Source organism: Sander vitreus, chromosome 4, assembly GCF_031162955.1.
Source record: "Sander vitreus isolate 19-12246 chromosome 4, sanVit1, whole genome shotgun sequence".
NCBI classification, from domain to species: domain Eukaryota; kingdom Metazoa; phylum Chordata; class Actinopteri; order Perciformes; family Percidae; genus Sander; species Sander vitreus.
In genome coordinates this window covers 3,977,733-3,994,360 of record NC_135858.1, presented here as the reverse complement: position 1 = coordinate 3,994,360, position 16,628 = coordinate 3,977,733, and the positions used below count along the sequence as shown (strand labels likewise).

Here is a 16,628-nt window from a genome sequence, read left to right as displayed (position 1 = left end):
TGGTGTGTGTGTGTCGGTGTGTGTGTGGGTGTGTGGGTGTATGTGTGAAAATAGGAAGGAATGGAGTGATCACGAGAGAGATGGATGGATAGATGGATGAAGAGAGGCACACAAGCAGCATAATTACAGAGAAGACCCCTCCTCCTCCCTCGTCCATCCAAAACCTCATAGGCCTCACAAGGCAACAGCAGCACAGACAGTGAAAAAGGTGGTAAAGGGCTTTGCTTTGTTGGGTTTTTCATTTTCACAGCCTCACAGCAATTACATCCCAGTCTGAGAGACACATGAAGAGGTGGAGGAGGGGAACACAAACAAAAAGAGAGATATTCTGCTCCGGAGTGTAGCGCTGCAGAGATCTGTTGGGTGGTTCAAGGCTGCCTCCACTGCCTGAGGTTGTGGATGAACCCACCAGGAAGCAAGTGCTCCCCTGCTGGGATCTATATCTCACCTGCCCCCCCCCCCCCCCCGTGCAGCAGCGCACCATATTTAGATTACTGAATTAGAAATCTAGATGGCGATCATCAGGAGGGACACAACAGCCAGTCTGAATAAAAATCTGACAATCAGTCAGTGAACACTTTACTGATACATTCAGTATCAACATTTGGCGAGTTTCCTGTAAATAACATTTCCTCATTATATTAATAGAACACAATTCAGTCTGCATTATGTTTCATTTTGTTGTAAAAGAAATATAGTTCTTCAAATAACTTCAAGGAGACATGGTTATAGCTTTGATAACTTTCTTCTAGTGTCACCTTGCCAACTTTTTCATTGTAATCTCTGCTCTGTAAAAACAGAAATATCAAATAAATAACAATATTACATTGTTTAAAAAAAAAAAAAAAAAAAGTTTGATTGAGGAATTCTTCTGGAACAGAACCCGGACATTCTGGTTTTAATTTGGCTCTGGACTGACGCATTGCACAGGCTTAAAGGCGGGATCCTTCAAGTGTCCTTTAGGAATAATGATTTTACCATCTTCAGTTTAAAATATTGTTTTCAAATTAAGGATTCTTTTTTCAGGACTTTTCCCCCTTCATTTCAGAGTGACAATGGATAGACAGGAAAGGTGGGAGAGAGATGGGGGATGACACGCAGCAAAGGGCTGCAGGGTGGATTCGAACCAGGGCCGCTGCAAAGGCTGCAAAGGCCTCAGCCTACATGGGGCACACGCTCTTACTGGGTGAGCTAGAGGTCGCCCCTTGTTTTCAAATTAAAATAAGTTTCAATGTATAGTTATCATCTAAAACCATTTGGAAGACTCAAGGGTTATTCTTGGCAGCTGTATTTGAAATTTGTGATATGACTTTTTGGCTTTGATTCATCTCGCAATGTGTTTGAGGATGTTCACTTGAATCAAATACATAGAATCATATTATGTAGCTATCAAATCTTGGTCAGAATTCACAAATAAATATTTATATTGAAGAGTGAAGCATAAATCAAAGTTTGCTTTCTGTCCAGTTTTTTCATTAAAACAGTTGTCATCGTGATGGGTAAATGATGATGTATAACCAAACTACTGTTTCACCTAATTTGTATAAGTTGTTGGACTGGCATAAAGCATGCACTGTTGGAATTGTGATTAATTTCCCTCTAACATTCCCCTGGGACAGGGGGCTTTTACTCTGAAGTGCTCGGGTCAATAGCCACTGATACAGATGGGTGACCTATAAATCCATCCTTGTGTCCATTCTTTAAATAATTCATAAGGAGGTGGGTTTGAGCGCTGCATTTTGAGGGGAATGTGTCAACAAACTGGCAAGTGTCTGTCCTTAATCAGATTGGAGCTGGTTTTAATGCAGTCTCTTTCATCTAAATGATATGGAAACCAGCTCCCAGAGGATTTAGCAAACAGCTGAGAGCCACCTTCCAGGGCTAATGCTAGTGTTTTTTTTGCTGTATTCTGAAGGGGAATAAACACACAAACCAACCCTTCACTACAGCCCCACATTAAAGGAAAAAATCCATCAAAATCAAACAATAATATACATAAAACTCTCTGCACGTGGTATTAGTTGTATACAAGAATCGTAAATTTGGAAACACACAATGAACACGGAAAGTTTCACAATGTCTGTGTTTGGAACGTGAAACTAAGGGCCAGACTCTTTGTTTTTCTCAGGATGTCCTGTCTGAGGGGACAAAGAAGACATTACACAAGGAAAAGAGATGTAGTGCCGGTACTCGGCTGAGTCTGTTCACAGCCAATGAGGAACAGATTCCTGTTGACACAACTTTCGGTGTGAATCATGTTTGGAGTGATTATGTTACAGAGGGCACTGGAAGCACTGAGGACATTTATAAACAGATGAGCAAGGAGACATTTCTGTTAAAACTAATCATTTTACTAAACATACTCAGCAAGCGAGGTCCCATCATATTCACTCAGATGTCCCCTCTGGACTGGATCTCAATTGATTTCCACTGCTATGCCAATTGATTACTGTTGACCCACAAACAAAGTATCTAGAAAACACTCCAGTGCCTGACTCTGACCATGAATTAGCCCGTTAGCAGAAAGCCTGTTTACATATATTTAAAAAGCTACTTTTGAGAAAGAAAATAACAGATTTGTTCTCTTACAAATGAAAAATATCATTCATAAGCAATGAAACATGCCATTGCTCAGTTTAAAAGAGGCAGCCTTGTTTGATTTCACTTGTATTACTTGTTACCAGTGTTGGGAAGGATACTTTCAAAACGTATTCCGTTACAGAGTACAGAATACATGCCCAAAAATGTAATTTGTAACGTATTCCGTTACGTTACTCAATCTGAGTAACGTATTCTGAATACTTGGATTACTTCCACATTGAATTGCATTTTATAAGTAGGAATCACATACAGCTTACTAAACAGGCTTATTCTGCTGTGTTCTTCTGTTCCAACTGGCTGAATGTGTACCTAAACAAGCAGATAGATTTTTGTAATTGTAGTCCCAAACTGCATACTACAAAAATCTAACCGCAGTCTAAGCTACCATGAGCTAATTTTAGCTAACGTTAGCTAACATGTCAAACGGGGCTAGTCTTTCAACGGCTCTGGGGCTAGTAAATCAGATGTAGGAGAATGTAAAGTCGCACGTCAACTATAAAATAGCAAGGTGACCAGTAAAACTACAGCAGACGACTACCCTTGGCTAAAAATAACTTACTTTAAGATGCTTCTTCAGGTTGGAGGTGGAGGAATTTGGACGCTGAAAGGAAGTTGGTTGCTGGCAAGCAGAAGTTGCACTGCAGTGCACAGTTATATTTCGTTCTCTCTTCTCTTTCTTTAATGTGAAATGCTGTTTGAATTTCCAAGACAGAAACGCATTCCTGCCCTTCCTCTGTTGTGCCACAAATGGCTAATTTTTTCATTTTCATATTGGGGCTTCTGGGAAATGCATGGAGTTGTGAGAGTGAATAAACCCGTGAAACAGAGAAGTATCGTCATGTAATCCATTGATTTCAACAATGTAACTGTATTCTAAATACCAACTATTTAAATTGTAACTGTAACGGAATACAGTTACTCATAATTTGTATTCTGAATACGTAACGCCGGTACATGTATTCCGTTACTCCCCAACACTGCTTGTTACAATAGCTTACTATTTTAGCTAAATACTAAACTACTGTTTAGCTGGCTTATCACTGGCTGCTCAGGAAAAGTTACGCAGACTTGCTTTAAATTGGCACCACCAACTTTACAGATCAAGTTGAGTTTACTCATTATTAAGAAGTCTTAATGTGAAGAGTGTTGAACGTAGGGATCGACAGACACTGGTTTTTCAAAGCCGATACCAATTCCAATTATTAAAAGTTAATGAAACCGATAACCGATATTTGGAGCCGATATGCATTTACAGTGAAAATGGAAATCAAGAAAATTAAGATTTTGGAATGTTACAAACTCCAACACAAAACTGAAAGTAATATTCAGTTGGTTGTCATATAAAATTTCACCGCTAGATGGGAAAAATTCTTACACAATGTAGCTTTAAGCAATTATTTGATAAATTAGAAACTTTCAACATAACACCTAGTAAAAGATAGCCACATAGTGTTGTGGGCGGGACATTAAGTCAGACTCAGTGAGTGAAACCGAAGCAGAGGGACAGACACAGAGCTGTAGCGGGGGCCAAAGTAGCACACTTTTTAATTAATTATCTTTATTGGTTATCAGGCAATTTAAACGCCGATACAGGTAATCTGCAAACTGCCAAAAAACTGCCCGATAATCAGTCTGTCCCTAGTTGAATGTCTTCTGTGAGGGAGCGCTCCAAAGTCTTACCCTGATGATGTCATAAAGGCAAAACTATGGGATCCAGCATTTCTGAAGCTTAACTCATACTAAGGCTGAAAGTAAGGATTTCCTGGCCTCTGCTTCTTCAATTTTGATGATTCTTTATTTAATATGTCCCTTATGAGTCCCTGAAATGTATGTAAGTGCAATACTAAATCAACGAAGGACCCCTTTAAGTTTTTATGTAATGTTTTTTAATGTCTCTCTTCTCTGTTTTGATTCTAAACAAACTGCCAGAGACTTTTCCACACACCAAATGTAAAAGCTTTCATGATATTGATAAAGGTTGATTTTTTTTTTTTAAATATACATGTACATTAACTAATACTGTTACCTGTACATAAAAACATCATGTGTAAAGTAGGTGGATTTAACTTGCAAGGATTCCCGATTACACTGGTCACATGCCAGACTCTGATCAAGAGTTTGATCTGTCTGAGGATATCTGTTGTCAGAACCAGTCTGACAGAAACTTGTTTTCTAGCAGAGGTGTTTATGAACCTGCACGACAGCAGTATCACATAACCTAACTGACAAATGTTCTCATTCAAATCCCTGTAAAGAGAGTAATAATAAAGATGTGTGGGAAAGAAAAAGAAAAATGCTGATGAACAACTTTTAACACAAACCATGTGCTTTGAGGAGGGGTGGGAACCCACCATCAGCTCAGGTCACACTCCCCAGGTTGACCTGATGTGGTGTTTAATCTTGTTTACTCTTTTAAAGGCTGCCTCGTATAGATAAGGTTGGTGTTAGACCCTGATTGGTAAATCGCTTGGGCCTGTTCCGAGCTGAGCAACAGTGTTGGACTATACTGTGACAGTTAATAGCTTTATTGAATCGGAAGCGCTGACCCCATTAAAAGCAGCTGAACATCCCAGACTAAAGTCGACACAAAGCAGCGCTGCCTTTGCAGTTTGCCTCAGTGTGTGTATGAGGCACAAATTCAATATTGTCACCTATACAAACCAGTCCTGTGTCTTTATTCTGTATCTATTACTAACACAACTCGTGTCACTGACTTTCCTCATGCCAGACCTGCATGTCAGACAACAATATACTGTATATCATACATAAAAAGTTATGTATGATATATATTTTTAAAACTCTGTCTAAAAGTATCAATCCTTTGCCAACCCAGCACCACACACACACACACAGGATATCATATGCCTGCCATGCCTGCCTCTCCATTGTTTGTTTTGTCCAGGAAACAGGATATTCACACAGAGGAGAGGTGACCAGCTGACCACAGAGCCAAAACAGAAAAAAGTCATACTTTAAAAACAGTACAGAAGTATAGGCCCTTATTTCTTCAAATCCTTTCAGTTTAAGGTGCATCACGGTTGTGACCACAGTCTCCTGTGTGTTTCAACTGTCCAAATAACTCCAATTTAAGTTTCTGACTAGCAAAGCTATGTTGACATGTCAACAGTTCAACACCCAGCTGACATTCAACCCAGCTGACATCCAGGCAGCAGAAGTCAGGTAAAAGACAAGTCTACAGGCTATATACCAGCTCACATGAGGCGTGGGATCCATCAAACAGTGTTTGGGATTAATGTAGTGAGGCATGTGAAGCACAAAAGTGTTTGTGTTTCTTTACAGAAATACTACATAAAATAAAGCATTTAAAGGCTATAAGTAATGCAAAATACAAGTAGGTAATTTTCAAGAAGGCTTCAAATAAGAGCAATAGCTAGGCCATACGTGTGCAAGTTACTACAAATGCAAGATAACAAAACGAACCATGTGGCTGCCAGGAGAAAAAAAAGCTGTTACAGGTAGACTCCAAATCCCTATACTGTTTAAAAATAAATAAATAAATGCCTACGCTCTAAATGGTTCAGTTGTATGAAAATGAAACGTTCCTCACCATGTGTCTTTTGTTGTGATCTGATCGCTCCCAAGTCTGTCTGTGCGCGGCGCGTCTCAGCCGGGCACCGGGTCAGTCGAAATAAATCTACCTCTCTCCTTAAAAGATGAGACAAGCCTACAAAGAATAAAAGCTTCGCAATGGATGAAGAGTTAGTTCTGCGGAGTTTATCAGAGACCGGGCTGAAAAGTCCAGGAAGGGAAGCGGCTGCCTGTTCGGCATCCTTGTATCACGCACTCTACACAGTCAGTGAATCCAATCCATCCACACTCCCCGCCTCCTCCTCTCCGCTGCCGTCCGCAGATTCAGGATGGGACGGATGGATTTCCCTCTGCTGCTGCCTCAAACAAAATAAAAAATAAATACCATTCAACCATTTCTGATCCTAATTTGTAGGCCTATGTTATATGGCCGATACATTATTTACCTATATTGCAAATATTGAATTATATAGAAAGTTTGTCGCTTCACACAAATGTGTTGAAATGTGCTATAGGCTACACACGTCTATTCATGTAGACTTTCTCCATCTATTTAGTATATTGTGTCTCAATTATTTAATGTTTTGCACAATGCATTGAAACAGGAATGAGAGGCCTTTGTGGAATAATACTTTCAGAAGTCAGACCTGCAACTTTAATGTTTTGATTCACTCTCACAGCTCTCATCTGTCATTTCCACTAGGAGCAGGCAGCTAAAAATCATCAGCAAAAAAAACCCCTACATACATTACCTGCTCAGCAGCAAACAGCCACAGTTAGAGACTGATGACAGAGCAGCCAGATATTTCCCTCAGGCGTATGTAGAGACCAAAAACAGAGCTGTTGTTGTTATCAGAATTTATATAACATAATGTACTTTTAATTGCCAAGGACAATCCTGCATCTCGTTTGTGCTCTATCTATCTATCTATCTATCTATCTATCTATCTATCTATCTATCTATCTAAAAATGTACCTATACAAGTTACACTTTTAATGTCATAATCATTGTGAGTAACAAGAAAGGCTTTATAGATTTATTAGAATGTTATGTGTAATATTTAGACATATTGTAGATTTTCCAGCAACTACACAGTCAGGGGAAGGAAAGGAGTGCCACACTGTTGTGGCTTCATGACAGGCTGGACAATGGAAAAGCTCTGTAATCCATAGAAACCCCAGCAGCAGCAGGGAAATGGGAGGAATAAAACTGTCCAGTTTATTATAAACCAGTTGAACCAAGTGTCAGGGCAGCTAGGCAGCAAGGTGACGTTTCCTCGGCTATCTCAGCTCTGCAACAAAAAAAAAGGGGGGGGGGGGCAAAACTGAATCTTCATGTCTAGGCAAAGGCTGGGTGTGTTACTAGAACAAAATGCTTTCTTCAAAGTCTAAATGAGCCCCCCCAGGGACAGTCCCCTCCCCATTTGTGAGGATTTCTGCAAGCCCGTGATTAGGCTCACGCCGGTGCCATGTGTGCACCAACTGCCCCCCCAACACACACACACACACACACACACACACACACACACACACACACACACACACACACACACACACACACACACACACACACACACACACACACACACACACACACACACACACACACACTCACATCAAATCTCTGCCTGGCCTCAGCTCCCATTGAGATTAGCCCACTAGCTATTGTTCTGATGACACTTCATATAAGCTGTACTCTCATTATGATAATACAAAGACAGCATAGCATTACTGGGTGATATTGAGAAATAAAATATATGTAGTATTCCATTATTTAGTGCAAACAAACAAACATAGGTCTATACAGTACAGAACAATGATCCACATAAGCAAAACTTTTATTTACATCATGTGAAGATGCTAGTACTTAGTACTTAAAAGAGGCTAAAGTAATGCATTTAATGAAAATTAACTCAACACCGCAGATTTGCAGCTCAAGTTAAACAACACAGAATACTAGAGAATGCAAACAGTCTAATTGGGGGACATTTGTTTGTACAGAGGGAGGACACTATGAATTTTAAGTACAAGGGGATTATGTTGTGCTTTGGAACAGATGTTAACATGGAGAGGTCTACCCTCCTGAGAGTTGCCCCTGACTGACATACTGTCCCACAGTCATTGGCCCATTGTCAATGTGCATCCTGTCTTCTGAGTCTTTAGTTGCAGATTGCCCCCACCCCCTCCCACACAGATTAACTCGGCACCCATCCCATCAGCCTTGACCTTCATGGACTGGTAATGTCATCTTCTTTTGTGCTTTGACAGACATTAATTCTTGCCAACTTCTATGCTTCCCTTTAAAGCAAACTGTATATGCATTCATGAATAGCTTGACATAAACAAAGGATGCATGACAATAAGTAACATTTACAATAAGTAAGCACTGACCCATCCATCCCATTCCCCTCATTAGACCTCTAAGCAGGTCAGCTGTTATGCTGTTGTCCTCTTACCACCAGTCTTCATTCTTCTTCATAGCTTGGCCATTTCAGTGTGTCTTTGGTATTTTCCAGGTCATGGTGAATGAATTAAGTAGTTCCACACTGCCTGTTACCCCTCCCCCGCATCTTCTTGTAAAGAATTTAGTATATATGTAAAACATTATTGATACAAGCCTCATGTGTAGTGGCAGTTAACAATAATTACGGTGGAACCTATATCACATTAAGCAGTAATTGTTCTCATTTTTAGCATACAACCATGGATTTTGTTGGTTGAGGTGACAACTGACGCAAGTAGATTTTATAAGCTGTAACTAGCTAGCATAAGCTAATGCTAACTCAAAAAACTAACAACTGAAAACTCTGTCTAATACATGTCTGTATTAAGAGAACGGTCTAATAACATGAAATAACAAGCTAATTAGATGAAATATAATATTATATGTAGTAAGCCAGCTAGTAGCCAGTAAGCTCGTTGTTAGCTGGACATGCTAACATTTGCAGTTTACTTTAAAGCAGATAAACACAAATAAACACAAAAAAAACCCCTCTGACCTTTTTAAATGCTGTGTACTGTATTGGGCCCCACGCACACTGTTTTGGCATGTGAGGAAATTCAAAGCTGTGCCTAGTTACAGTTGCTAGGCTATATTTGGACAGGGGGAGTAGTTAGCAAGTCAATTGAGACTTCTATTTACAGTTAAAGTAGGCCTACACTTTCAACAATCTGCATAGATTTATCTTCATTACAGTAAAGTGAAATATGAAACATTTTGAAGGGCCATTGTGTAGGATTTACTGACACCTAGTGGAAAGGTAGAGAATCTTCTTTGGCAAAAGAATCTACGGTGGCCTTCAGGTGACGTAAAAATGCAAAAGGTCCTCTCGAGAGTCAGTGTTTGGTGTATTGTCATTTGTTCGTTCTGGGCTACTATAGACACATGCTGATGTAACATGGCGGGCTCTGTGGAAGAGGACTTGCTCCCTATGTAGATATAAGGGGCTCAATCTAAGTTAACAAAAACAACAATTTTTAGTTTCAGGTATACACTAATGAAATATATCTATGAATATTATATTCAGTTTCTGCCAATAAAATCCCCCTAAAACCTACACTCTGGTTCTTCAGTTTAAATGCACTTTTTATGGACAAAAGCAATATATATATATATATATATATACTGTATATAGGCCTATATATTATTGCGACCGATACTAGCAGTATCAGACTGGATTATTGAAAATATCAGAAAAATCATACTGATGGAGGACTTATAATTTCAACAACTATACAATGCAATTACATTCACTAACGTTTGTAATCTAAAGAACCCTCAAACTTAACCTGTGAAAACATCACCATAAGGACACATGCCAAGACGTCTTGGAAGGAAGCCACCTGATAACATCTGGTTCTAAAAACTGCAGGGACCTTTCAGAGTATACTTCAGCTCAGTGCTAGATATGGAGAGAAAACTCAAAATGTGCTCATGAGAAAACCATTAGAGGGTTTACTGCCTTGTCTGGAGGACTTTCCTGGGGGCTAATCCTGTAAACAATTAACTTTGTTCCAAAACTCAACTAATGTAAAATCAAGAAAATTGTCAATCGAAACTGAACATCATCTTTTAACACAAATTCAAGCAGCACCTATTATTCAAACCTAAATTATGGTAAGCATTTAAATTATATTCACATCTCATGGTCTAATTCTACTCTGAAATACTGTATGTCGCTTTGGATATTTCTTCCCATTCTGTAATCTGTGTTTGGCAGATGTCGCAGCTGTGTCCTGGCTAGGGTTGGGTACTGAAACCCGGTTCCTCTATGGAACCTGTTTCTACGCAACCGGTAGGAATCAGACCGGATTAGAACGCAAATTGTTGACTGTGTTGACTGAAATAATTTCCCTCTGTCGCTCCGAAACGGACTTAAAAAAATATCACACTCTCTCTGTAGTCTACCGTTAGCTAGCTGCCGTAAATGTAGGCTACTTTTAAAATGCCATATTTTCCCTCTGGGCTCACCAAAACGGACGTAAAAGCATATTAACCATTCGCTGCACGTGATCACTAGTAAACATATTACACTTACAAGAATCGGTTTAGGAATCGGAATCGTTTTAAAAGTATCGGTTCGACATCGGAATCGTAAAAATCCAAACGGTACCCAACCCTAGTCCTGGATAATAAGATACATCTGCGGTGTCATGACGTGGAAGTTGATGTGTGTCGTCCCCTGTGTGTCTTTGCCTTGTATAGCTGCTGAGAGGACCTTGAGTTGGTGTCTTGAAGTGTCCTGACTACACGTTGTCTTGGTGTAATTAGGTTATCATGCAGCGAGATCTAAGGGCAGACTGTACAGCGTGTATTGGACTACTGTACTGAGATGTGCAGTTTAGGTAATCAAGCCTTATGACTTTGACTTTTCCTTTGGCTGCTTGCCACGACACATAATGTGATCACACTGTGAAAGAATCAAAACATTTACAATGTTTTGGGATTATCAGGACACAGCTGGAAAGACATTGTATGGCATCAGGAAGCTGAGTAAGGATGCACCGCTTGTAAAAACCAACCAGAAGACCCTACAGATCTGACAAAATAAGATGCAAAACGTTCTCCTTTCTCCGGCCTTATTCACAAATGTGTATCCATTCTTTAGTTGTAGAATAATTTTCTTTTCATTTTCTGCTCTCTTTGTTTTAAGTTGAAGTATTTTCATATCTGGTAGTCCTTTTAGAAATTCCTTGAGTAGTATTTCACAAGATACATTTAATAGACCTATTCTTATGTAACATGTAACACTCTAATTCCATGCTCCACATAACCTCCATTTCACTCACAAGGGTATTGATGCCACTTGTCAAGAGTAAGTGAAACTGCCTTTACAAGCCTTTACTAGACTACCACCTTGTGGACTAGATGTGTTGTGCAATCTTTAACTGCAGAGAAGACAGTTTCAGACGGCTTCCGTATATTTTTCAGACTTTCCTCTCATCCCTATTTCTTTCTTGTGTAACATTGTAGTTTAACCGTTTCAGGCCTCTCTTATTTATATGAAGAATATGAACACAGTATGAGAGGGAGAAAACACAATTCAATCGAATTGCTCAAAACAAGACAAGGTTGACGAGAGGATATTGCTTTAAGGGGACACAAGAAACAAACGTTAGGAACCACTGTCCTGTAATATATTATTCACAGTCATAAATATTAAAAAGCTAAACCAACAGAGTTTTAGTTCCATACCCTAAAATGAGATACACTACAATAGTTACTGCAAATCATTAGCAACTGAGAAAATCTTAATGACAGTTATTTCATATTTTATTTAAATTAATAAAAACAAAAAGTCAACAACGATAGTTGTTGGCTTCTCATTTGTATTTGGCGCCCTCTGGTGAACATTTTTAGATATATCAGTAGCCAGCTGAAGAAGCCACTTTAGAAAACCCACTGGGACTGTATTGATGAATCCTATTAATCTGCCTTTTAACAGCACACACTTACTAATACAAACTACATTTTCTCTGGAATTTCTGGATCAGCCAACTAGCCACACACAGCCTTCAACTTCTTTACCCCTATCTGAAATGGCTTTTAGCTGCATGATAGTTTACACTCTGTAAGCCCCAAGGTGCTGCATAAATGGCCCTGAACCCCAAACATCCAGACATCTTCCCTGTGGGAAGATTGAGATATAACATAAATAACTCTTATTATCATGGTTTTATGTTTGGTGTTCTATTCTATCTTTGCCCTCCATCATGGTGAGAACAGTTTACGTATTGCTATAGACAGGCCCTGAAGTCATGTTTTACTATCAAATGAACTCTAGACAGCTCTGTCATATACTGTAGACATTTATGCAGAGTACCTAGCAGGGGTGAAAACGTGACTAACCCATATACAACTAGAAAAAATATTAAGCATGTACACATTTTCTGTAAGTTTTTTTTAAATTTGTCTTTATCTATAAGTGCAACAGACTAAATTAATGTGCTTTATATTCCCGCAGGGGATGTTCTGAAAATGCATCGTAGACCTAACCTATTGCAGAACCCATCAGTAAACAAGGCTATTATTGTTCTCTTAGTTATATAAAAGATAGGCCTTGTGGGTTAATTTGAATTAATTTGAACAAACTACTTGTTAGCGTCCCTAATTCCCCTCCCAAGCATTTAAGCTGCTTTTTAGGACATTCTGCAACCAACACCATCACTTATTTTAATGGGCATTCATTTATTTATTTAATGTTAAATACTGCGTATCATGCATTGTTGTGATTTTTATTTTTTTATATTTAGACTTAATTGCCAATCCACTCATCACTTTTATTACTGCCACTTGATCACTTTAAGATTTTAAAATGCACACTTGTTGTGTATGGTGTGTGTTGTCTTATAGGCCAAATTTCAATTTTTTTTTGCAAATCTAGTTGTTCTCTTGGATTTTTTTTACTAACTAATTCATACACATACCCCAATAGTGACATGTGTTTCCACATCATGAACTACATATTGAATATTGTCCCTTTGTCATTTCATATTATGGTTATTCTGATTCTTCTTCTTAAATATACACTACTGGTCAAAAGTTTGGGGTCACTTAGAAATTTCCATTACAGACAGAATACCAGCTGAGATCAGTTGCATTGCTTTTTTAACCAGGGCAGCAGTTTTCAGATTACATTATGTGCTTACATAATTGCAAAAGGGTTCTCCAATGTTTTCTCAGTTAGCCTTTTAAAATGATATCAGATCAGTAAACAGAATGAGCCTTTGGAACATTAGATGAATGGTTGCTGATAATGGGCAATGTAGATACTGCATTAAAGATCAGCTAACCACTCAGATCAGCTGGTATTCTGTCTGTAATAGAGTGGAATGGAAGTGACCCCAAACGTTTGACCAGTAGTGTATGTAAATATACAGTAATTCACTGATAAGACTATTGCGTTGTAAATTTAAAAAAATTCAGTAATGAACTGCACATTTATTTCTAATTTAGTTATACACTGTAAATTCTAAAATACAGTAAGAAACTGTACAGAAAAGTACAGTACTTTTCAGATGAAGCTGCGGCCAGTTACAGTAATTACTGAAAATTAACAGTGAAACGTAATATTTACAAAGACCATATTCTATATTTGGCATTTATGCAAAGACTTTATATTTTTGGTTTTTGTATTACTGTCATATGCGATTAGTAGCCTATATTATTATGTATATGTCCATGTATGAAAAAGTTACAATTTTAAATCACATACATCTGACACTAACACATACAATATTTATTTCACAAATATATTTGCAACTGTATGGTTAGGCACAATGGCCATGTGTGTCACTTAAGAATTATAGCACAACATAGATAAGCATGTTGGCTCACAATAGCTGTTATTAGCTTCACTGGGGGGACTTGACCAGATTCATAAGTTGCGACAAAGCAGAGCTGGTGGTATTGTGCAATCCTGTACCACACATTGATGGGGTAGATCATTTGGCAAAGGAAGCATATCTGTACTATTCTGCATTAGGTTCAGTGAATAACTCATTATCCTGGGGAGAGAACACACAATGTTGTTTTGAATTGTCCTTTTGTGTGCAGACAACTAGCCTTGTAATGAGTTGCTCCTTGCACATCAACCAGCAAATTAAATGTAATGCTTCACCCAGTTATGGAACAGAGAGACACAGGGAGTCTCCTGCATGAAGCAAAACACATCTGACAAGCCATATTTTCTAACTCCACACAGTCTGTGCCACGCATTATTTGTTGATTGATTTTTACACTGTACGTGAGAGATTTTTGCTCGTAATTAGAAATGAGGAAGTGTCCCTAAAAACCTTTTTTACATCCCAAAAAAATAAATAATAATATGTAGAGTTATGGAAACAAGACGATTATTGAACCCGTGCCAGAGATTTATGTTGCTCAGTATGGATGACAGACCTACAGAAAGCCTTTGAAAAGTTGATAGACTATGTTAATATACTGCCGAAAATACGTTTAGGACTATTGCTGCGTTGTGAATATCTTTGGTGAAGGTATTCATCAGTCTCTCAACTCACGCAACTGGAGGAAGGTGATGAAACAGTGTGGAAAAGAAAGCACTCATTTTAGAGCTAAGTTTCAGAATGGAAATCGTTGAATCACAACCCATGCTTCCTGTTTTCAGTGTCTGCAATAGCTGTGCTACATTTACAATCTTGGAAAATGAAGCTTCTAAAGGAAAAACAGAGGTTAGCCTTTAGTCATCTCGATATGTTCCACATGCAATTGTTCGACTCAGGCATCTTTGCTTTGCAAAATCTGAAAATACATTATTTCCTCACTAAGATTAACTGTAATGAAATTTTCCATGATGAAAATATAGCACAGTACAACAACATCCCTACAAGAAATAAATTAGTTGAAACCCTAAATCATTATTCCCATGACATTGACATGCGTCTGAACTCATTCAGTGTATATATAATGAGACAAAGATCTAATTTGAAAATGAATGAGGACATTGACACTGTGGAGTAAATTTCACGCATTTTATGGTTTCACCACTGTGAAACAAACATGCGTGTAAAATCTCAGCAGACACAGGAGCACATCCATTGATTATATCCATCACAGGTTATAATAATAGGCTTCACTCTCTTGCTGAGGTATGAGAAGATTGATACCACTAATGTCTGTCCAATAAATTTAACATAAGGCTATAGCCAACAGGTGGTTAGCTTAACATAACATTACAGGAGACAGGTGGCCTGGCACTGTTCAAAGGTAAAAAGAAATTCACATATTAACACCTCTAAAGCTCACAAATTAACACAATACATATTGTGTGTTTAATCCATAAAAAACGGAGTAAAGACGTCACAAGTTATAATGTGATAATTAGTGAGCTTTATGCAGACTTGTTACCTCCGGATAGAGCATAGACTGCTGTTTCCTCCTGCGTCCAGTGTTCATGCTAAATTAAGCTAAGAGATTCTGGCTTTGGCTTTATATTTTATGGACAGATAAGAGAGTAGTATGTCTCATCTAACTCTCTGCAGAAAAGCAAATTAGAGCATTTCCCAAAATGTCAAACTATTGCTTTAAACTGATTTCCCAAACATTTCTGTCCTTTTCATTCTGCAGCTTGTTTCAGTGTCAGAAAAGGAGTGAGTATTGTTTTAAATCACTTGTGGACTAATAGAGAATGTCAGATTAATATCAAGTTTCAGCATCATTTTTTACACAGAAAAACATTTTATCGTTCTTTTTAGGACTGTTCACACTTGACTGTCCTGCAGACATTAAGATAGTGTTTAGACCTTATTTAACCTCTTAATATTCTGTAATCAATTGGCTCTATTCACCAGCCGCAGTGAATTTATATAGTGTGCTAGAATGGCTTCTGTTGCAAAACTACAGAACTGCTCGTCCTTCCCTAAACCCAATGTCCAATTAAACCACAAAAGCCAAGACATCTAGGATTTGTCATTGTGTCAACTTGCAAGTGAGACATTATTGTGTCACACCAGGAAGTCCTGACATCCTAAAGCGCTTTAAAAGGACCTAATTCCTCAAACCGCAGCAATAGTGATGTGGGGACCCTTGAACCACTGACTAACATTAAAATAAAAAGGTAAGAAAACTCCTTTTTGTCTAGAAATTTATTTTCATGTTTATTGTCTGTTTAGAGCATTCATGCCTCTTTGGTTTACAAAAGGTTGAATAAGTTGATTCCTGTGTTCTCATAATCCTTTTTCGCACGTTCAACGCTGTTTGATGTGTGTTGACCATCTTGATAAAAGTGTCATGCTTGAGCTTGTAACATTCACTATTGTAACAATTGGCAACAAGTCAGCTACACATGCATGCTAGTTATTTTCGACGACCTCTACTAAAGGGATCCTTTGTCGATTTTAAACCAGCTCTGTGTCATCTTTGTGTGGGCAGTGTGTTTAGATGAACAGTGTTTGGCTTCCCTCTGTGGCGCTAGTGTACAGCGCTCTGAGCAGCGGAGGTCGGCCGAGATCTGCTCGTG

General features: G+C 38.5%; 1 protein-coding gene across 10 annotated transcripts in view; it reads right to left on the bottom strand.

Moving 5' to 3' along the window:
* Positions 1–6,420, bottom strand: part of frmd4ba (FERM domain containing 4Ba) — a 45,453-nt gene extending 39,033 nt beyond the window's left edge. For 5 of the 10 annotated variants that reach the window (XM_078247750.1, XM_078247749.1, XM_078247746.1 and 2 more), the window contains exon 1: positions 6,170–6,420. In XM_078247750.1, the coding sequence (XP_078103876.1) occupies positions 6,170–6,172 (3 nt within the window). In that variant the 5' untranslated portion in view covers positions 6,173–6,420. Of the gene's footprint in view, positions 1–3,160; positions 3,240–6,169 lie in introns of those variants that run through there. The other 5 variants (XM_078247757.1, XM_078247755.1, XM_078247753.1 and 2 more) reach the window with 3 other exon arrangements.
* Positions 6,421–16,628: the final 10,208 nt, after the last annotated feature.